We start from the raw sequence: 21,270 nt of genomic DNA on the forward strand, positions 1-21,270 counted from the left end.
GTGCTCGAGGGCTCGTCTGGGCCGCGGAGTTTGCGTCATCGGCAGAATCCTGAGACGGGAGGGTCGCGAACCGCCTCTGCGGTGTTTGATAGAGACGCCGCCGTCCCCTGATACGAACGCCGATTCGTATTGGTGCAAAGTGACGACCCACCTGCTGGCATGATTGTGTCCACTCCTGAAAAGGCATTTCTTCAAGGAAGCAATTTGCTGCAACGCACGGAAAAAAAATAATTAGTTGGTCCAACCAATGTTTCGGTTGGTTTTGGCCCAACTAAGATTTTTTGTTCCAGTAACGAAAATTGCGTTGGAAGAACGAAAAATTTGGGCGGTGCAGCAGCAACAGACCTCGAAACTTGCCGCTGAAAATTCTTGAAAACCTTGCAGATATTTTGTCGAATGTATTTAGTGTAGTAATGGATAGAATCTCGTCATATTATGTCGGTGTAGCTGTTCGACGCAACGTGAGACACGGAATTCGCTGCGACACGCCACTCACGCTGCGCCCACGCCGCAAGGGTCGCCGTTGTCGCCGGCCGCCGACAGAGGGCGCTGCCTGTCTTCGGCGTCGCGCGCCTCGCGCCCCGCAGATACGGCGCCTGTTCATCAGGACGCCCGCCCCGCTCTCTCAGCTCCATGCAGGAAGATGATGATTATGACAAATTTTTGGAGGGGCTGTCCATTTCTTCTTGGACAGCCCTAATAAACTCTTGACAATTCTCGTGAGGGTGCGTCTGTGGGTGTACACGGAGCAGGAGGACGAGAAGCGACTCTCCTGGAATGAGCTATTTTACGAATAAGAAGTAGAAAAGAAGACGGCTACCCCACCCACCCGCACCGCCCCGCTCGGAACATAACAAACCCCCACTTGTTCGAACAAGCTCGGAACATAACAAACCCTCACTTGTTCGAACAAGTTCGAAAAGTTTGTTATGTTCCGAGTGGGGCGGTGCGGGTGGGTGGGGTAGCCGTCTTCTTTTCTTCTTCTTATTCGTAAAATAGCTCATTGGCCACCCAGAGGAGGAAGAGAGCACACAGTGCACTGTTCAGTTGGTTTACCACCGACCAAAGAAATAACAGCGGAGTGGAGATACTCCATGCCCAAGATGTCACTTCAGCTCGGAGTGTTGTCGGGGCCATTTCTCTTGCGACTGAAGGTGCGAGCGTACCAAGTAAGAGGGTTCTTCAAACGTACTATCAGTCACAAAAGAAATGGCAGAGTGGAGATACTCCACGGGAAAGATGTCACTTCAGCTCGGAGTATTGCCGCCCACTATCGGTGGCTTCCCCGTACCAATTTCATTTTCGTCGTGAAGTCCAAAACTGATTGCAAGCGAAAGCGGAATGAAATAAGACAACAGTAGTAAACAATTCGCGCTCCACCTTTTTATCTGGAGATAAACTCGTAAGCTAACGCCCGCGACCGCGTCCCGACACAGCCGGCACGGAACTTGGCCCTCTTCGACCAGCAGACTCCGAGAGTCGTTTTCGTCGCTCCGCCTCTCTCGCACTCATAGGGCGTACCGTACAGGTGCGGGAGAGACAGAGCGACGAAAACGGCTCACGGTCTGCAGTGTAGGAAGCGGAGACGGTTTTACAAGTGCCTGGCAACCCCATTCTCGGTCGCGCAGCAACCAGCATGGAGTGATAATCTAATCGGACAGAAAATAGTTCACCTTATTCTGTCCTCGACTTGTCAGTGGTTGACCGTGTCCGCAGCAGACAGCGTCCCAGAGCAGTGCGTCCTCGCGTCTAGTGAAAGCAACAAGAATGCAGCCCCTCTTGGTCGTGCTGTTCCTCTGTGGACTCATTGCTTGCCTAATCAAATTCGTCCGGGACCGGCCGCCCATGTTCCCGCCAGGTCAGTGCCCACCTCCATCACACTAAGTGTTATGTACAATTTTGTACGAAACATCACAGTTTTTTGTGCACACGAAATTTTCGTACAATATTTTCGAACGAAAAACTGTACATTTTTCGCTAGTTTTGTACAAAGTTTTGTACAAATTTGTACTAGAAGTTCGTGTGCTCAAAAAACTGTGATGTCTCTTACAAAATTTGTACTAAAACATTCAGTGTGATCGGCCGCCAGTGATGCGAAGCGAGATACACGGCACGCTTGAAACCTTGCAAAGTCCATTGAGCATGTGTAAGGTACAGACTGATTAGTTTGTTCTACGAAGAAATAGTCAGAAAATTGTGAAGTTTTTCCTTTAGAAGCTTATGTATGCTCAAAATAATTTGTTATAAGAGCCAAGAGCCTGCTTAGCCTTAAATAGTTTTGTAAGGTTTTGAGAGTGCCCCAATTGTCCAAGTTCAACTTAGCTATACTCTGCAAGTTCAAGTGCGGGCCAAGCATGGTGTCAACAACAAACGGTGTTACATGGCGTCAAAGCACACAACAAACAAGTGGAAAGTATGGAGCTTTTTTTTACAGTGGCACGTCACTGAGAATTAACATCAAATGAATTGGCGCCTGGATTGACGTGGCTTACATTTGCATAGATAAATCAGCCTCTATGCTCTATCTATGGACAGACGATAAGACTGGCTTCCAATCGACAGGCTCAAAGTAGCACATTTAGTTCACAGATAATGAGGGGGTTGAAGGAGAGTGGTCTGGAAAGGGTTTCTAGTTTGGGATTAGTTTTTTGTTGGTCAATGGCAAAAAATAACGACCTCATGTTGACAGGGCCACCACGCCTGCCCGTCTACGGCGGCTACCTGCACCTGCTGGCCTACAACTACCGCTACACGCACAAGGGGCTCGTCGCCATGGCCGCCAAGTACAAGTCCCCCGTGCTGGGCATGTACTTCGGCTCCTCGCCCACCATCATCACGACCGACTTCGCGTCGACCAGAGAGCTGCTGCTCAAGCCCGAGTTCCAGGGCAGGCCGGACATTTTCACCGCCCGGCTGCGCAGCTTCAACGAGCTGTGGGGTGGGGAATGTTAATTTTGAAATAAAAGCATAAAAGCAAAAAAAAATTGTGGCAAGCAAACTTACCACTGGCTTTGCAGTGGTGTTCAGGAGACAGCTGGCATACTCCGTGTCCCAAAGCTACCACAACGTACCGTTGTCGGTCTGAGACTGACGCCTCTCTGTCCGACAGGGATCTTCTTCACGGAGGGGCCCCTCTGGGCGGAGCAGCGCCGCTTCTCGCTGCGCCACATGCGGGACTTCGGCTTCGGCCGCCGCTTCGCCAAGATGGAGGCCGCCACCGAGGAGGAGGTCCGCACGCTGCTGGACTCGATTCGCAGCCCCGTGGCCGCCGAAAAGGTGCGTGCAGGGCAGAGAGAGAGAGAGAGAGAGAGAGAGAGAGAGAGAGAGAGAGAGAGACAGACAGACAGACAGACAGACAGACAGACAGAGAACCAAGCTGCGAAAGTGTTATTGAGTTGGAATTTATATAAACTTGAACTTCAGTGAAACTGAACGTGTAAAAATATTTAAATTAACTTAAGATCAATGGAAGCGAACTTGAATCAAATTTAAATGTACTCGAAACAATTAACTATGACGGTTGCAAAATTTTCGTTTTTTTCCCGCGGTATGAGACTATTTTTGCTATGGTTGCGCCTCCAAAATGAAGTACGCCTTTGGCGCGTTGTCCACACTTAATGTTATGTACAATTTTGTACGAGACATCACAGTTTTTAGAGCACACGAAATTTTCGTACGAAAAATTGCACATTTTTCGCCATTTTTGTACAAACTTGTACAAAATTTTGCACAAATTTGTACGAAAAGTTCGTGTGCACAAAAAAAAACTGTGATGTGTCGTACAAAATTTGTACAAATACATTTGGGGCGTCCCGCTGCAGGGCATGGTGCGGGACGGAGAGGTGCTGCTGCCCGACCTGCTGTACCCCGGCTTCATCAACGCGATGCTGGAGACGCTGACGGGCGAGCGCGTGCCGCGAGACCGCCACGACAAACTGCGCGGGCTGAGCCGCGCGGTGCGGCTCTTCCAGCGGCACGTGGAGCCCAGCGGCGGCGCCGTCAACATCACGCCCTGGGCGCGCCACCTGCTGCCCGACACCATGCGCGTCACGGGCTTCCAGCGCGGCAACCAGGGCGTGCTGGACTTCGTGGACGTGAGTTTGGCGGTTCAGAGCTAGCTAGGGGAAAATCACTGTGAACTTTGGTGTACAGATCAAATGAGTTTCAGTTGAATTTCAATGCGAATTGCTGCCAAAAAACTACTGAATTTTGAGAAGAATTTAGATAACATTTTGTAAATTTTAAATTTTTTGGCGAAATTTGGTTTACAATTTTGCTGAAGTTATTTTTCCTCGGTTGAAAAAAATGACTACATTTGGTTGCACAATTTATTGTCCTCACACAATTTCGCGCATCCTGTTATTGGCTCGAATTTGCGCGATTCTGCAAACAAATTTGAGCAAAAAATTTCCCTTGCTCAATAAACTACTAATTTTGTCGACAGGAGTTGCTGGAGAAGGAGAAGGGCTCCTTCGACGAGAACGCGCTGCGCGGCTTCGTCGACGTGTTCCTCGCCGAGATGCACAAGCGACCGGACTCTCACTTCACAGGTATGCGTTTCAATTTCAATGAAAAATTTGAAAAAAAAAATTGCTTTTGTTTAAAATACACTTAGATGTAAATCTGTTTTGATAGACAAGCAGCTGGTGATGGTGCTGGTGGACTACCTGTTCCCCGTGTCCACCGTGCCCCCCGTCACCGTGGCCATGGCGCTGTCCTACCTGGCGCAGCACCCCGACAAGCAGGACGCCGCCCACCGGGAGATCGTCGCGGTGGTCGGCAGGGGGCGGCTGCCCACCCTGGACGACCGGCCCAGGCAAGTAACACGCGTACTGTACACATTTTACAGTTCAGAGTTTACTCTATAGAGTACACAGTAAAGACAGTAAAGAAAGACTCTGATAAGCGGCGCACAGGCCGGAAGACCGGCGCCGGCGGCCAAAACTCTAGACGCACTGGTGAAACAAAGGCATAAAAATTATGCCCTTATGCCCCTTATGCCCTTAAAGGGCATAAATCGTTAATGCCTTTGGGAAGGGCATTAAAATTTTGCTTGAAATTCCCATACCATTTACGCCCTTCCCAAGGGCATAAGACGATTTATGCCCTTGCAAGGGCGTAAAAGAGCATTTATGCCCTAAAGGGCGTAATTTTTATGCCTTTGTTTTACCAGTGCGCGCTTTGAGTACCGAGCATGCGACCCCACCAATGGATTCCTCGTTCAAAGAGCAATACATTGGTGGAGTTGCCAGGGATCCTTAACTTATCTTAACATTTAACTAACACTGCTTTCATAACGTAACATAAGACGATGTTCGCTAAAGGTTAAGGGTACGGACTAATGAAAGTACTTTTTATGCCTCGAAAAAAGTAATTTGAAAAGATGTTAGAAGTTAAGGGTAATCACTTTAACTCTTATCATAACGTTATGATGCCCTTATGAGGTAAGTTAAGGATCCCTGGGAGTTGCACGATGGGTTCGAATCGCAAGCGACTTGTAAAACGCGTCCAAGATGTTGACCGCCTCCAGCCGTCTTCGGATACACTGTGAGGCGTCTTTTTAACTGAGATACTTTTGATTTTAAAGCCTTCCCTACACTGAGGCCATCCTCCGAGAGGTTCTGCGCCTGGACACCAACACAGTGCTGTCCGTGACACACAAATGCACGGAGGACACGTTTTTCCGCGAGTACTTCGTGCCGAAGGTACAGTAAGCATAGGGAGAAAACAATTAAATGGAAAATTTCTTTTTGGGGCACTTAGAGTGTAGTTTTTGTTCCGGATGGATTGGCATTGGACCTCTCGCAGGGCACGCTGCTCATCCCGAACATCTGGGCCGCCAACCGCGACCCCGCCGTGTTCGAGAAGGGTGACGAGTTCGTGCCGGAGCGCTTCCTGGACTCCAGGACGGGGACGCTCAAGAAGAAGGACCCCACGATGGCCTTCGGACTCGGTACGTATGTCTCGTTTTCACTCTCATTCCAGGAACGTGACAACACGTTGAAACGAACGTGACAAAACGTCACATTCGTTTGAGCATTGTGTCACATTCGTTTGGGTGTGAATTGGCCAAAAATCAGCTTGTTCACCTTCAAACGAACGTGACACAGTGCTCAAACGAACGTGACATTTTGTCACGTTCGTTTCAACGTGATGTTACGTTCCTGGAATGAGAGTGTTGCAGTGCAGGCGAGCATGTGTCAGGCCCGAAATGGCATACTATCATGTGTGGTCTAGCCATTAATGGTAATGGTACGCCGCCCGCCCGCCCGCCGCACAATGCTGTAGGTTGGGTGGCCTAAGAGGCTCCGTGACTTGAGAGGCTGCCGGACCACAGTTGATCAGCATGTTTCGCAGTCGGCTGGGTCCTCTCGCCTGCTGTGTGTGTGCGGCTAGTTTGTCCGTCTATTGTGCACAGTGGGCCACAAGACCGGCACCGGCGGCCAAAACTCTGGACGCGTTTTGAGCTCCAGAGTCACTGAACAGGCCTCGAACCGAACGTGTGACCTCACCAATGGATTGCTCTCCGAACGAGGAATCCATTGGTGGGGGTCACACGTTCGGTTCGAGTCCCATTTAGCGACTCCGGAGCTTACAACGCGTCCGGGATTTTGACCGCCTCCACCAGTCTTCTGGCCCAGTGAAGCTGTCAGAGTTCCCAAGCTCGCTTGGCGGCTGTGTTGGCAGGCAAGCGGCTGTGCGCCGGGGAGACCTTCTCCAGACAGACCATGTTCCTGTACCTGTCGGCGCTGCTGCAGAACTACTCTTTCGCCGTCTCCGCCGACGGCTACCTGCCCTCGGAGGAGGACATGATCCCCGGCGTGCTGGTGACGCCCAAGTCGTTCTGGCTGCGCGTCGCGGAGCGGCCGTGACCGACGAAGCCGTCTCTGTGAGTCGCGTGTCTTTCGGAAGTGCACGGCTGTTACTCCACTACAAACCGAAGGACAACGAATTTAAGTTTGCATGGAAACTGAATAAGACGAGTTGAACTTGGATTGCGGATCCAGATCACACACGCGCCACATGACTGCCATTTTGAGATTCTGTTTGTTGTTCTCGCACGTGTCGTCTGCTACGGTAGCATTTGTTTTTCAGAATGACAAGCAGGCTATGCACCATGCGAGGTGTTTGCACATTTTTTTTAAAAGTGTTCTCATGTCGTTGTAGTGCTTAATTTACAGGATGACTTTAAACGATTCGGTTCAAAAGCAGTGGCGGGTGCCAAGCCGTACCGGCCGTACCAGCCGAGAAAGCAGACAAGAAAGCGGCGATACCCCGTGTACGACTCGCCAGCGATACCCCGCGAGACCACTTGCGGCGGCGATACACCAAGCCACGACGCCGCATCGGGCGGGCTCTTCGTTTCGGAGGACAGGGTCGAGGCGAAGAAAGACAGCCGTTTCAGTAATTTAAAAAATGGTATTTTATTTGTCTGAGTGAAAATGCACTTTCAATACAGCCGACTTGGAATGGTTGGCACGAGGCCCCAGGGCGTTTCCGAGAAAGGCACGGAGAGGGACGGTTAACATCAACAATCAAGAACAAGACGAGGAGACAGCCACACAGTCCCAAGGAGAACAGTTAGTCAAAATCTGGTCACCACGACATCAAATGATGTCATTACGCCATCAAAATGGACTAAAATTTGACTAAAATCGTTCATTTTGTGGTCATGTTTACATCATTTGGACTTTTTTGTTGCCCCCTGGCATCGAACATAATCGACAATACAAACTAGAAGGAAAGGAAACGGGTGTCGCCTGGAGGCAAGGCCACAGAGAAACAACGTCCCTGCAACTGCATGCCAGTTTGCCGACTTAAACCTATTTCCATTTAGTATAAAGACTAACAAATACAGTATTAATAAAATACGTATTATGTACGGATCAGACAATGATCAGCATCAGCAACAGAATCATACACAGCGTACACTCATTCTCCCACTACTAAACTCTGTGAGCCCAACACACAAAGACAACAATCAGATAATATTCAACTACACAACAACGAAACGACTAGCGCTCTCGACATAAAACAATCTGACAGTAACAGGCCTCTCCACAATCCAACGCTGCGTATAGGCGCGATATTCGCCACGATATATCGACATAGAACTGTACAAAAATAAAAAAGTCTCTACCACATCACAGAACGGTTGCACTCTGGAGAAAATAGTAAAAGGCCGGCGAAGACCTTGACGGCTAGCCTCCGCCGGTCGCAGCCACAGTGTGGCTGCTGTTATCACAGAAGTCGTGTAAAAGGTGCAGTCTCATGAAAAACCGCGTATTGGTTTCAGCCGGGGGCTTCGGGATGGCGGCGGCGCGGTCGCGGCGGACTCATTCCGAGCGGGAGGTCTCTCTCCCTCTCTTTCGCACTCATGGCGCGCCCTGCGAGGGTGCGAGAGAGACAAACCGACTCGGAATCAGTCAACAGTGCGATGGCTGCCTTCGGGGCATGGCGATTGCGACGCGTTGCGCGGTCACTGCCGAGAGAGGAGGCGACGGAGAGAGGACGTGGACAGGTGGGTCAGGTCCACGGTCCACCAGGGTCACACGTGGATCGTGAAGTCCTGCTTCAGCTCGCGCTTCTGTCTGTACCTGCAGAAGTAAGCGTCGCAGTTGAGGACACAAACGGAACAGCAATCCGAACGGAGCACAGTGGGCCAGAAGACGCCGGTGGCGGCGGCCAAAACTCTGGACGCGTTTTGAGCTCCTGGGTCGCTAAATGGGATTCGAAACGAACGTGTGACCCCACCAATGGATTCCTCGTTCAGAGAGCAATCCATTGGTGGGGTCACACGTTCGATTTAAGTCCCATTTAGCGACTCTGGAGCTCTAAAACGCATCAGGGATTTTGACCACCTTCACCGGTCTTATACTCTGCAAACTCAAGTGTGTGCCAGGCATGCACTTCTTGGTGTATGCCTGCTGGCACACACTTACCGGTGCATGCCTGGCAGGCACACACTTCTTGGTGCATGCCTCAGGCACACACTTGCTTGTATGCACGCACAAGCGACGGCTAGTGTGTGCCTGAGGCATGCACCAGGAAGTGTGTGCCTGCCAGGGATGCACCAGGAAGTGTGTGCCTGCCAGGGATGCACCAGGAAGTGTGTGCCTGCCAGGGATGCACCAGGAAGTGTGTGCCTGCCAGGGATGCACCAGGAAGTGTGTGCCTGCCAGGGATGCACCAGGAAGTGTGTGCCTGCCAGGGATGCACCAGGAAGTGTGTGCCTGCCAGGGATGCACCAGGAAGTGTGTGCCTGCCAGGGATGCACCAGGAAGTGTGTGCCTGCCAGGGATGCACCAGGAAGTGTGTGCCTGCCAGGGATGCACCAGGAAGTGTGTGCCTGCCAGGGATGCACCAGGAAGTGTGTGCCTGCCAGGGATGCACCAGGAAGTGTGTGCCTGCCAGGGATGCACCAGGAAGTCTGTGCCTGCCAGGGATGCACCAGGAAGTGTGTGCCTGCCAGGGATGCACCAGGAAGTGTGTGCCTGCCAGGGATGCACCAGGAAGTGTGTGCCTGCCAGGGATGCACCAGGAAGTGTGTGCCTGCCAGGGATGCACCAGGAAGTGTGTGCCTGCCAGGGATGCACCAGGAAGTGTGTGCCTGCCAGGGATGCACCAGGAAGTGTGTGCCTGCCAGGGATGCACCAGGAAGTGTGTGCCTGCCAGGGATGCACCAGGAAGTGTGTGCCTGCCAGGGATGCACCAGGAAGTGTGTGCCTGCCAGGGATGCACCAGGAAGTGTGTGCCTGCCAGGGATGCACCAGGAAGTGTGTGCCTGCAGGCACACACTTGAGTTTGCTGAGTAGTAGCCCGCCGTGCGGAGGGCCGAGCGGAGGACGGGGACGTACTTGCGCACGAGCGCGGCGAGCTGGCGCGCCCGCTCCCGCTCCTCGTGGTCCCTGCGGCCGGTGCCGCCCAGTGTGCCGCCCAGTGTGCCGCCCAGGGTGCCGCGGTCCTCGCCGCGCTCCTGGAGGTCGGGGCTGCCGTCGCCGTCCGCGTCGGACAGGTCCACGCCGTCGGAGAAGGCGGCCGGCGGGTCCAGCGGCACCGTGCTCCCCGCGCTGCCCCCACTGCCCGCGCTGCCCGCGCTCCCAGCGCTCCCCTTCAGTGACTTGTGCAGCCTGCAACGGGGAGGCAGGGACGGGGCTGCACTGTAAATGCCTTACGGTGAAAGGCTGCACCAACATATTATGGTGGAGATTTTCTCCATAATACCAACGAAATTCGTCAAAATATCTATAAGGTACAGCGAAGTCTCAATGGTATGTTACGAAGTCAGCTGCACCACCATAATAAGGAACATTTTCACCATAATATGGAGAATGTTCACGGTAGAACATTTAGAGTGTGTACGATGCGCTCGGGCTGTGCCGCCAGCACGTCGCCAGTGTCGCAAAACCTCTATTTTTCAGCAAAGTGTTTCAATATTTCAAATTTTACTATGATAAATTTGGGGAAGAAATTTTCTTGTTTGGCAACACCGGATACCTACAGCAAACCTCGTAAGGGGTTGGGGATGCGTGCACCGGGAAATCGGCTGGGAGGAATGACACCAAGACGGGTACATACTAAGATCCGAATGGACGCACAGGCAGACCAACTGGGAGTTAAAAGAGGTAATAGAATTGGATTCACTCTAAATGTTTTACAGTGAAGATTCTCCATATTATGGTGAAAATGTTCCATATTATGGTGGTGCAGCTGACCTCGTAACATACCATTGAGAATTCACTGTACCTTATACATATTTTGACGAATTTTGTTGGTATTTTGGAGAAAATATCCACCATAATATATTGGTGCAGCTTTTCACCGTATGACATTGTGTTGGACTTAATAAATTCATTCTGTTTTTCATCGTGCGCTCAGGGGGCGGTGCGGAGCATGCTCGCCGTGCAGGTGCGTGATGTGACGTCACTGACGTCGCCATGCCGAGCAGCCCAGCGACAAGCACGACAAGCATGACAGGACTCAAAGGGACCTACTTGCGCTACCTTGCTGGCATCCCCCTCCGGTGCGGCCCGTTGCCCGTGGAGCCGTTGCTGCGGCGCGCGCGCCGCGAGGGCTCGGGCGACGCCTCGGCGGACTCGGTGCTCGAGTCGTGCTCGAACGCGCGCCGGTCTGCGAACACGAGAACGTGAACAACACGCACGAGACACAGGCCTCGCTCAGTGGGCCAGAAGACCGGTGGTGGCGGTCAAAAATCCCGGACGCGTTTTGAGCTCCAGACTCCATCCAGAGTCGCTAGATGGGACTCGAATCGAACGTGTGACCCCACCAAAGGATTGCTCTCCGTTCGGGTCCCATTCTCCAGAGTCGCTAGATGGGACTCGAACCGAACGTGTGACCCCATCAATGGATTGCTCTCCGAACGAGGAATCCATTGATGGGGTCACACGTTTGGTTCGAGTCCTGTTTGGCGACTCTGTAGTTCAAAACGCGTCTAGAGTTTCGGCAGCCTGCGCCTGTCTTCCGGCCCACTGCGCACAGTGGGCCAGAAGACCGGTGGAGGCAACCAAAGCTCCAGACGCGTTTTGAACTCCAGAGTCGCTAAATGGGACTCGAACGGAACGTGTGACCCCATCAATGGATTCCCCGTTCGGAGAGCATTCCATTGATGGGGTCACGCGTTCGGTTCGAGTCCCATCTAGCGACTCTGGAGAATGGGACTCGAACGAAGAGCAATCCTTTGGTGGGGTCACACGTTCGATTCGAGTCCCATTTAGCGACTCCGGAGCTCGAAACGCGTTTTGAGTTTCCTTCGCCTGCGCCGGTCTTCTGACCCACTGCCTCGGTCTTGGGAAACGCGGAACGGACCTGCCGTGCGCTGGCCGGGGGTGGACATCCTGAGGGGCATCTTGTGCGGCGACGCCCTGCGAGGGCTGCCGCCGCCGACGCCGGAACTGTCCGAGTCGGACCGGTTGGCCAGCGCCAGACTGCGGGGCCGGCTCCCTGGAAGCGGAACGAGACCGGAGTTAGAGAGTGGCGAATCACAGTGGGCCAGAAGACCGGTGGAGGCGGCCAAAACTCTCGACGCGGAGCTCCAGAGTCGCTGAACAGGCTTCGAACCGAACGTGTGACCCCATCAATGGATTCCTCGTTCGGAGAGCAATCCATTGGTGGGGTCACACGTTCGATTCGAGTCCCATTCAGCGACGCTGGAGCTCAAAACGCGTCTAGAGTTTTGCCGGTCCTCTGGCCCACTGTGCGAATGCTGCAATCTGTCGCCACACTGCGGACAAAAGGCCCACCCGAGCGGCTCCGGTCGTGCTTCCCCTGCTGCTGCTGGTGCTGCTGGTTGCGGTGGTTCGTGGCCGTCATCGGCAGCGTCTGCTGGCTCGAGATGCAGGAAATCTCTGCAACAGCAGGCGGCGGTTAAGACGACGAGACGCACAGTGGGCCAGATGACCGGCGCAGGCGGCCAAAACTCTAAACGTATTTTGAGCTCCAGACTCACTAAAAAGGACTCGAACAGAACGTGTGACCCCACCAATGGATTGCTCTCCGAACGAGCAATCCACTGGTGGGGTCACACGGTTGGTTCGAGTCCCGTTCAGCGACTCTGGAGCTCAAAACGCGTCCGGGCCTTTGACCGCCTCCACCGGTCTTCTGGCCCACTGTTGGACGGGGTCAGACTGCGGCGGAAGGGTGAGTCACCTGGCGCACCTAGGTTGAGTCCGTCGGGCGGGCTGTCCACGATGCGCTTGCCCTGGTGGCGCTTGACGGCGCTGCTGCCGTAGTAGCCGTCCTGCGGCAGGCCCTGGCCGAGGCCCTGGCCGTGCGACAGCGCCAGGGCGGGCCTGCTGAGGGAGCGGCGCGGCACCGCGTCGTAGCAGTCGCGCTGGGAGAAGGTCTGGAACTGCAGCGAGTAGTCGGGCGCGGGGCTGCGCGCGCCGAGGCCCGTCCCCGGCACGGCCACCGGCACGGCCACCGGCACGGTGGGCTGCGCGTTGGACAGCGAGAACGTCGCGTACGGGCAGATGTCGTAGTCCGCGGCTGCGGGACAGAGAGTGGCGTCAGCAGGGGCTGGGGACGTACTTTTCGATCAGTGTTTGTCGCTCTGTCTCTCTCCGTAGGATGCCACTCTAGTGCGAGCGAGACAGAGCGACGTAACACTGCTGAATCCACTGAAAACCCAAACGTGGTCTAGACCACACCACTGGTGTGGTCAAATGGGTGCCATTTTGACCACATCGGTTGGTGTGGTCTAGACCACGTTTGGGTTTTCAGTGTCAGGCGGTTGCTGGCCGCCATCCTCACCGGACGTGTCGCTACCCTTCTGGCCGCTGATGCTCGAGTCGCCCTTCCTGGCCGCGGCCGGCGAGTACAGCTGCGGGTGCTGCTGCAGGTGCTGGTGGTGGCGCTGCTGCTGGTGGTGATGGTGGTCCTGGTTGCGCCTGTTCTCCACCTCGGCCAGGGTCTTGGTGCCGATGAAGCCGCTGGCCCCGCCGGCGCTGGAGTCCTTCCTGTGGGCAGAGAGGAGTTGAGGGACGGTCGTCGACGTGGCACGGTGGACCTAAGGACATGCGGAGGTGGCCAAAGCTCCAGACGCGTTTTGAGCTCCAGAGTAGCTAAACATGACTCGAATCGTGCGTGTGACCCTATCAATGGATTCCTCGTTCGGAGAGCAATCCATTAGTGGGGTCACACGTTCGGTTCGAGTCCCTCTTAGCGAATCTGGAGCTCAACGTGGCTAGAATTTGGCCGCCTCCAATGGTTTTCTGGCCCACTGTGGGTCTCGGTCTTGCCATCCGGTGCACGCTACGCACCTCCTCCTCGCCACCGTGACGATGCAGACGCCCACCGCGGACACGCAGATGGCGGCGGCCACGGTGGGCACCAGGACGTGCATGCGCGTGAGCAGGGGCGGCGCGTCGCCGGGCGACAGCAGCTCGGGGGCGGAGCGCGGCGGCGGCATGGTGCCGTCCTCGGCGCTCGTGGCCACCACGAACTCCTGGGTGTGCGAGCCGGCGTCGTTGTGCGCCGTGACGCGCAGCGCGTACCAGGACGCCGGCGACAGGTCGGGCAGGGTCAGGTCGTCCTGCGCGCGCGCCGCGTTCGTCACCAGCTTCCACTCGCTCCACGGCCCCACGGACCACGGCCCCGCGCCGGGCACCGCGGCGGAGGCCTTCATCTCCACGACCAGGTACAGCAGCGGGCACCCCGACGACGGCCAGGTGTCCGGGAACAGCGTGACGGCCGTGGCGTTGACGGCCAGCACCGTGTCCTGGCGCGCGGGCTGCGGCGGCCCGCCCAGCGTCTTGCAGCTCATGGCGTGGCTGAAGGGGCCGCGGCCCACGGCGTTCACGGCCGCCACGCGCACCTGGTACGCGCTGCCGCACTTGAGGGACACGAGCGTGAGCGTCCGCCGGTCCGCGTCGGTCGTCCCCTCCATCCACTCTCCGCGCTCGCGGCGGTAGGACACCACGTACCCTGCAGCAGACGAACCCACTAAGAAACCTGCCTCCACTGGTAAAACTAAAGCGCAGTATTAACCTCTGTATTCAAGCGTTTTCAGATTACGATTGACATCAAGCACAACAGGCACATCCACCAAGTTTCTCCTGTCTAAATGTATGGGGGAATTTCCAGTGTATGCTTCAATTCAAGTGGACTCAAGCATCGAGTTGTGCTTTGGTTTCACCAGTGTTCGGATTTAGAGAAGAAAGAGAGGCCGACGACACTGAAAAATTTTGGTCGTCGCTTGACGACAATCTCAAGGCTAATTTTTCTGACAAGAACGTCATCAAACCTGATGATGACATTGTGAGCACGCCGATTCAATAGACCTTTCCAGGCTAAGCTTTTCGTGCGATAACCTAAACTTTGCGCCACCACACTTCAAGAAGCAACTTCTGTGCAGCCAAATGGAACTGAACACAGTGTTATTGATACTCTAGTTATCACTGAGTTCAAGTCCGTTTCGCCGCAAATATGTATGCTGGATCTTAAAGTGTGGCGGCGCAAAGATTTGGGTCATTGCCCTAAGAGCTTATCCTGGAAAGGCCTATAGCTAGAGTTGATGAAAATGTCATTAATTTGTGATAAAACTAGTCACTAGTCGTCATTTTCAAGTGATGGAAATTATCACCCACGGTTTTTCCGTCATGTGCCAACAAATTTTGACGGTGGGCTCACCGGTGATGGGCGAGCCGCCGTTGTCGGGCGCCTTCCAGGACAGGTGCAGCATGTTGTGCGCGGCGCCGCTCATGGCGCCGTGGGGCGCGGCGGGCGGCACCACGACCTGCACGTTGTAGTCGACGCGGTCGGTGCCGAACACGTTCTCCACGCGGCACGAGTAGTTGCCCGCGTCCTCGGGCGTCACGACGCCCAGCTCCAGGGCGCCGTCGGCGAGGTGGCGGTGGCGGCCGGTCGCGACGCGCGCCTCGTCCGGGCCGCGCCACTCGCGGCTGGGCGCGGGGCTGCCCACGGCGTGGCACGGCAGCACCACGGGCGAGCCCGCCGACGCCAGCATGGACCGCGGGAAGGAGGCGATGCGAGCCGGCACTGCCAACAGCAAATGAACCAGCGATGAGGCAACCGCCACCCGCCGGTCACGCCACAATCCGGCCCTGCACTCTAAATATGGAGTGCCCAGAAACTGGGCGCCTTTGTCGCCCGCCCCACTTTTTAGGGTGCCAAATGTCGCCCAGTTTCTAGGCACCTTTGTCGTACAGTCTCGGGGTGGACAAATCATTCAGTTACCGGCCCTCTCTCATGGTAGGGCATGCACGTGACTAGTTCCTGGGCGACTAAGGTGCCCAGATTCTGGGCACCTCTGGCACGTTAGTCGCTGCTGAGCCATGGGTGAAGGCAGGTTGCTTAATGGTTTGTCCACCCCAAGACTAGACGACTAAAGTGCCCAGGAACTGGGAGACATTTGGCACCCTAAAAAGTGGGGCGGGCGACAAAGGCGCCCAGTTTCTGGGCACCCTACATTTAGAGTGTAGTCTAAACCATTTCGTCGGAAAACACTACCTCTGGACACGGGCCGCTGCTTGACCTTGACGCTGGGCGGCCCCTCCCCGACGGCGGTGGACGCCGTCACCCAAAACTCGTACGTCTGGTTCTCCACCAGGCGGCGCGCCTCCAACAGCGGCTCCCGATCACCGGGGACCGTCTCCTTGTGGAAGTCCTGCGGCAGAGAGAAGGATCTTTAAGGGGCCCTTGGACAGAAGGGCGTCGTGGACCAGAAGACTGGCGCCGGCGGCCGGAACTCTAGACGCGTTTTCAGCTCCAGAGTCGCTGAGTGGGACTTAATCCAAACGTGTGACCCCACCGATGGATTCCTCGTTTGGAGAGCAATGCATTGGTGGGGCCACATGTTCGGCTCAAGTCCCATTTAGCGACTATGGAGCTCAAAACGCGTCGGGGATTTTGACAGCCTCCACCGGTCTTCTGGCCCACTGTGCGTCAGAACACTCACCATGCGAGCGGGCTGCTGCGCGCGGTACACCGTGTACTTGACGACCACGCCGTTGGGCTGCAGCGGCCTGGACCACGCCACCAGTACGCTATCCGACGTCATCACGAGGGCCTTGATGTGCTCCACGGGGCCCGGGACTGTTGTAAGAAGAGTCACACATTGAGACTGACCGGCCAAGGAAGGCGCTCCACCGCCTACACGTGAAACACTCACTGTCCTCCTCCGTGACGCAGTACATGGGGGGGCTGCGGAGGCCCTCGCCGGCCCCAGTGAAGGCGGCCACGCGCACGGAGTAGTTGGCGTACTTGGCGAGGCCGTGCAGGTTGGTCTCCAGGTTGGTGGTCCGCTTCACCTCCACTTCTTCGGAGCCCTGCTGCGCGCCGGCACCGGCCAGCAGCTGGTAGAACACCTTGTAGCCCTGCAGCAGGCCGTGCTGGCGCCCGGGGCTGGGCGCCTCCCAGCGGACGCGAAGGGCCTGCGGAGACAGCGCCTCGCAGCGCACGCTCTGCGGCGACTCGGACGGCACTGGGGGAAGGAAAGTGTTTAGGTCTCACAGTGGGACAGAAGACAGGTGGAGGCGGTCAAAACCCCGGGCGCGTTTTGAGCTCCGGAGTCGCTAAATGGGACCGGAACCGAACGTGTGACCCCACCGATGGATTCCTCGTTCTGAGAGCAATCCATTGGTGGGGTCACACGTTAGGTTCGAGTCCTGTTAAGCGGCTCAGGAGCTCGAAACGCGTCCAGAGTTTTAGCCGCCTCCGGTATGACCCACTGTGCGTTGCCGCCCCCAGGAACGTGCATTGAACTTTCCAACTCACTCACCTCCCTCCTGCGTGAGGGCCAGCATGGGCTGCGTGGCGGGGCCGTGGCCCACCTGGTTGAAGGCGCGCACCACCACCTCGTAGCGCGTGAAGTGCCGCAGCGAGGACAGCGTCGTCTCCAGCCCGTCGCTGATGGCGTTGGACACGACGGACGCGGCGGCGCGCGGCGGCGCCCGCACCACCCGCCACTCCCAGCCGTCGTCGGCACCGCGCTCGCCGTCGTCATCCACGGGCCGGTAGCCCACCTGGTAGCCCAGCACTGACCCCACGGACGCCGGAGGGGGCTGCCGGAGAAATAGGTTAGGGTTTTCAGCACTGAGTTCCAACGGGCCTTTGCTTGTTTGATACTCACCCTCCACCGCACCAAGATGGACTCCGGTTGACTGGCGTCCAACCTCAACTCCGTGGGCGGCCCGCTGGGTGCTGGGGGAAAGGCGAAGCACACCGTTAGTGATGGTCTCGTACAGTGGGCCAGAAGACCGGTGGAGGCGGTCGAAATCCCGGACGCGTTTTGAGCTCCAGAGTCGCCAAATGGGACTCGAACCGAACATGTGACCCCACCAATGGATTGCTTTCCGAACGAGGAATCCATTGGTGGGGTCACTCGTTTGGTTCGAGTCCAATTTAACTACCCTGGAGCTCAAAACGCGTCTAGAGTCACACGTTCGAGTCTCATTTAGCAACTCTGCAGCTCAAAAAGCGTCTAGCGGTTGTTCGCCTCCACCAGTGTCCTGGCCCACAGTGTCACGTCTCCCCTGAGGGCGTCCTGCAGCAGCAAGTCGTCATGCTGCACGGCCGCCAGCTCACCTTCCTGCATGGTCTGCGCCGCCGCCTGGTTGCTGGCGGGCCCGGGGCCCAGGTCGTTGACTGCGAACACGCGGATGCGGTAGGTGACGGCGGGGGTGAGGTGCACCAGGCGGGCGGACAGCGACGAGCCGGGCACCGTCACGTTCTGCCAGACGCCCTCCAGGGCCTCCCCGGCGCCGTCGTCGTGCATCGCCATGAACTGCAGCAGGTAGTGTGCCAGCGGCTCGACCTGGCCGTCGGGCGCCGTCCACCCCACCCCGGGCCCCCCCGGGGGGGGGGGGGGGGGGGGGGGGGGGGCCCCCGGGGGTTTTGGCCCAAACCGCAAAGGGATGTGCCGCGGCCCCGGCCTGGATGGCTCTGGGGGAACGAGGAGTCCAATGAGTAGGCGCTTCTCGAGGCGGCTCGGCCATTGGGACCCTGTACACAGTGCAACGCGAATACAGGGGATCCGAATCCCATTTTGAGCCCCAAAGTGCCGCAATTTTGGTACTTTACCGAATACCGTGACCCCACCAATGGAGGCTATCCGAACTGTACAGATTTCTTGGTGTTCACCCGTTTCGAGTCCCCCTTAGCGAATCTGGAGCTCAAAACGCGTCTACAGTTTTGGCTTGGCCGCCTTGCGCTGGTCTTCTGGTCCACTGTGCGATGCAGCTCAGCGACTCACCCTTGACGGCGAGGAGCACGACGGCCTCGTCCTGGCCGAAGTCGTTGCTGGCGTGGCAGTGGTAGGCGCCCTGCTGTTCGCGCGTCAGCCCGCTGAGCCGCAGCTCGGACGCGACGCCGGGGACGCCGGAGGGGGTGCGTCGCTCGCTGGTGCGGCCCGTCAGGGACTGCTGCAGGCCCGGCCGCGACCACGACACGTGCAGCGGCAGGTCGCCCAGCGCCTCGCAGCGCAGCGTCACCGCGCCGCCCGACACGGCGGTGGCGTTCTGCTGCCGCGTGGGGAAGTGGGCGGGCACTGCAAAGGAGGGCACGGTCAGTTTGGCGTCCAGCGTGGTCGCCGCCCGACAGTGGGCCAGAAGACCGGTGGAGGCCGCGGTCAACGCGTTTTGAGCTCCAGAGTCGCTAAATGGGACTCGAACCAAACGTGTGACTCCACTGTTGGATTGCTCTCCGAACGAGGAATCCATTGGTGGGGTCACACGTTCGGTTGGCGACTCTGGAGCTCAGAACGCGTCCGGGTTTTTGACCGCTTCCACCAGTCTTCCGGCCCACTCTACCACAGGAAAGACAGCGTGGCACTCACCATTCACTCGCAGGAAGACGGACTTGGAGAGCGGCTGGCCGATGTCGTTGGAGGCCCGGCAGGTGTAGTGGCCCTGCAGGTGCGGCTGCACCTGCGGGAACACCAGCGACCCGTTCGGCGCCAGCTGCGTGTCCACCGTGGACTCGACCAGCAGCGGCTCGCCGGGAGGGTCCCCTGCGACACCAGGTTGACAGTGAAAAACAGTCAGGAGAAAAATTTTGCTACGTGGGGATTCGAACCCGCGGCCTACTCACCCGATTCGCGCAGCCACATGGTGACGGGTGGAGGGTAGCCGCGAACTTGGCAGTGCAACGCGGCGGGCTGCAGGAAGACGGCGGCCTCGTCGGATGGCTCCACGACCCAGGTGGGGGCCACTACACCAAAAGTACAGTCAGGTTAGAAACAGATAGGGTAAAGCCGAGGGGGCCACCACCCCCGTAATGCTGGGTACAAATTGACGGGTAATCCCCGGTAATCCATGCCGTAATCTCGTAATCCTTGACAAAATTCTGTCATTTTTCAGCGATATTGAGCCATTTTTCGACGTTTTTGAGCCATTTTTTGAGCGTTTTTGAATCAACTTTCCAAAAGGAATCAACTTTCCAAAATTTCAGGCGTAAATCCCCAGTTAATTTCCCGTAATCTCGTAATCTTGTGTACGCCTGAGTGGTGGCCCCCTCGGGTAATGCAGTGCCACCAGGGACTGTACCTCTGACAACCAGGTCCGCGCTGTAGTTGGCGGTGGCGGCCGCGTTGGAGGCGATGCAGGTGTAGCGGCCCGTGTGCCGCGCGCGCAGGTCGCTGAAGGTGAGGTGGCTGAAGAACTCCATCTGCTGCGAGTTGACGGCCTGGTCGCGCGGCAGCGGGCCTCCGTCCTTGCGCCACGAGATGCTGATGGGCAGGTCGCCGCTGATGAGCGAGCACGACACCTGGGCGCGGTTGCCCTCGACCAGCGTGCTGGGGAACTGGAAGGGCGCCATCTCGGGGGGACCTGCGGGGAATGACGTCATGCTCACGGTCTGCGTCGCACAGAGGGCCAGAAGACCGGCGGAGGCGGCCGAAACTCTCTACACGTTTTGAGCTCCAGAGTCGCTGAACAGGGCTCGAACCGAACGTGTGACCCCACCAATGGATTCCTCGTTCGGAGAGCGATCCATTGGTGGGATCACACGTTCGTTTCGAGACCCTTTTAGCGACTCTGGAGCTCAAAACGCGTCTGGGATTTTTGCGACTTGCCAAGGATGGAGTACTCACGCATGACGTGGAGGTGCAGGCGGCCCTCGGCGCTGCGGCCCTGCTGGTTGGACGCGGTGCACGAGTAGGCGCCGGCGTCGCGGGCCGCCTCCACGCCGCGCAGCACCAGACTGCCGTTCGTGAAGATGGACACGTGGGCCGTGGCGGCGGACGACGGCGCGCCGGGCGTGAGCGGCGTGGAGCCGCGCTGCCAGGCGACGCGCGACAGCGGGAAGCCGCCGACGGGGCAGCGCAGCCACACGTCCGAGCCCGAGACCACCGTCAGGTTGAGCGGCTCGCGGCTCACCGGCGGCCCGTACACGTTGAGCGCCGCGGTGTGCTGCGCGGCGCCCATCATGTTCCTCGCCACGCACGTGTACAGGCCGCCGTGCTGCACGCGCACCGAGGACATGTTGAGCGAGCCCACCACGTCGCCGCGCTGGTCCTGGTGCTGGGCCTGCTGGTACAGGTCGCTGCCGCCGGCGCCGGGCCGCACCTCCCCGCCGTCCAGCAGCCAGGTGATGCGGGGCGGCGGCGACCCGCTCGCGGCGCAGCGCAGCGACAGCGGCGGCCCCGGCTGCAGCGTCTGCTCGATGAACGTGGACAGCAGGCGGGGCGCCACGGCTGTGGGGCAAGGACGTGGGTTCAAACACCAGCGCGAACACCAACACAACGCACAGTGGGCCAGATGGACGTGTTTTGAGCTCCGGAGTCGCTAAATAGGA

General features: G+C 57.1%; 3 protein-coding genes and 1 long non-coding RNA gene across 7 annotated transcripts; 1 reads left to right on the plus strand and 3 right to left on the minus strand.

Moving 5' to 3' along the window:
* The first annotated feature begins 1,465 nt into the window (after nt 1-1,465).
* LOC117642611 (probable cytochrome P450 304a1) lies at nt 1,466-7,920 on the plus strand. Of its 4 annotated transcripts, none has more exons than XM_034380930.1 (10): nt 1,466-1,858; nt 2,690-2,938; nt 3,110-3,276; nt 3,822-4,094; nt 4,445-4,550; nt 4,636-4,816; nt 5,588-5,705; nt 5,809-5,953; nt 6,688-6,889; nt 7,168-7,920. In XM_034380930.1, exons 1-9 carry the CDS (start codon nt 1,768-1,770, stop codon nt 6,870-6,872), a joined length of 1,515 nt encoding a protein of 504 aa, XP_034236821.1. In that variant the 5' UTR covers nt 1,466-1,767; the 3' UTR covers nt 6,873-6,889; nt 7,168-7,920. The 4 variants fall into 4 exon arrangements, with proteins under 4 accessions (XP_034236821.1, XP_034236819.1, XP_034236822.1 ...); XM_034380928.1 differs by having other exon boundaries at nt 7,182-7,920; XM_034380931.1 differs by lacking the exon at nt 6,688-6,889 and having other exon boundaries at nt 7,182-7,920.
* On the minus strand, nt 7,409-9,933 carry LOC117642612. The gene is made up of 2 exons (XR_004587578.1): nt 9,858-9,933; nt 7,409-8,597 (listed from the first exon to the last, which is right to left on the minus strand). It is a non-coding gene; the product is annotated as an uncharacterized LOC117642612 (long non-coding RNA).
* A 1,066-nt stretch (nt 9,934-10,999) lies between these two features.
* LOC117642973 (Down syndrome cell adhesion molecule-like protein Dscam2) lies at nt 11,000-18,253 on the minus strand. Its single transcript, XM_034381610.1, has 15 exons — nt 18,064-18,253; nt 17,609-17,679; nt 17,258-17,540; nt 16,649-16,960; nt 16,436-16,572; nt 15,988-16,144; nt 15,458-15,516; nt 15,148-15,343; nt 14,126-14,487; nt 13,779-14,050; nt 13,270-13,475; nt 12,929-13,005; nt 12,676-12,781; nt 11,827-11,961; nt 11,000-11,130 (listed from the first exon to the last, which is right to left on the minus strand). The coding sequence occupies exons 1-15, from the start codon at nt 18,251-18,253 to the stop codon at nt 11,000-11,002; spliced, it is 2,694 nt and encodes an 897-aa protein (XP_034237501.1).
* Nucleotides 18,254-18,614: 361 nt separating this feature from the next.
* On the minus strand, nt 18,615-20,957 carry LOC117642975 (Down syndrome cell adhesion molecule-like protein Dscam2). Its single transcript, XM_034381611.1, has 7 exons — nt 20,758-20,957; nt 20,567-20,676; nt 20,022-20,303; nt 19,567-19,686; nt 19,313-19,486; nt 18,731-19,024; nt 18,615-18,643 (listed from the first exon to the last, which is right to left on the minus strand). Exons 1-7 carry the CDS (start codon nt 20,955-20,957, stop codon nt 18,615-18,617), a joined length of 1,209 nt encoding a protein of 402 aa, XP_034237502.1.
* Nucleotides 20,958-21,270: the final 313 nt, after the last annotated feature.

This window comes from Thrips palmi, unplaced genomic scaffold (assembly GCF_012932325.1).
Source record: "Thrips palmi isolate BJ-2018 unplaced genomic scaffold, TpBJ-2018v1 HiC_scaffold_16, whole genome shotgun sequence".
NCBI lineage: Eukaryota > Metazoa > Arthropoda > Insecta > Thysanoptera > Thripidae > Thrips > Thrips palmi.

Bases quoted from the DNA above. Each gene is read 5' to 3' on its own strand.
- LOC117642611 (XM_034380930.1), top strand. From the start codon at position 1,768: ATGCAGCCCCTCTTGGTCGTGCTGTTCCTCTGTGGACTCATTGCTTGC. The intron at 4,095-4,444 runs GTGAGTTTGGCG...TTTTGTCGACAG, and splicing joins GCGTGCTGGACTTCGTGGAC to GAGTTGCTGGAGAAGGAGAA. The intron at 5,706-5,808 runs GTACAGTAAGCA...GACCTCTCGCAG, and splicing joins GCGAGTACTTCGTGCCGAAG to GGCACGCTGCTCATCCCGAA.
- LOC117642973 (XM_034381610.1), bottom strand. From the start codon at position 18,253: ATGCACGACGACGGCGCCGGGGAGGCCCTGGAGGGCGTCTGGCAGAAC. The intron at 14,051-14,125 runs GTGCCCGGCGCG...GCGCGCGCGCAG, and splicing joins AGATGAAGGCCTCCGCCGCG to GACGACCTGACCCTGCCCGA. The intron at 13,006-13,269 runs GTGAGGATGGCG...TCTGTCCCGCAG, and splicing joins GAAGGGTAGCGACACGTCCG to CCGCGGACTACGACATCTGC.
- LOC117642975 (XM_034381611.1), bottom strand. From the start codon at position 20,957: ATGTCCTCGGTGCGCGTGCAGCACGGCGGCCTGTACACGTGCGTGGCG. The intron at 20,677-20,757 runs GCAGCGCGGCTC...CACGAACGGCAG, and splicing joins CCGCTGTCGCGCGTCGCCTG to TCTGGTGCTGCGCGGCGTGG. The intron at 19,687-20,021 runs GTACAGTCCCTG...CTTTTGGTGTAG, and splicing joins CGCGGACCTGGTTGTCAGAG to TGGCCCCCACCTGGGTCGTG.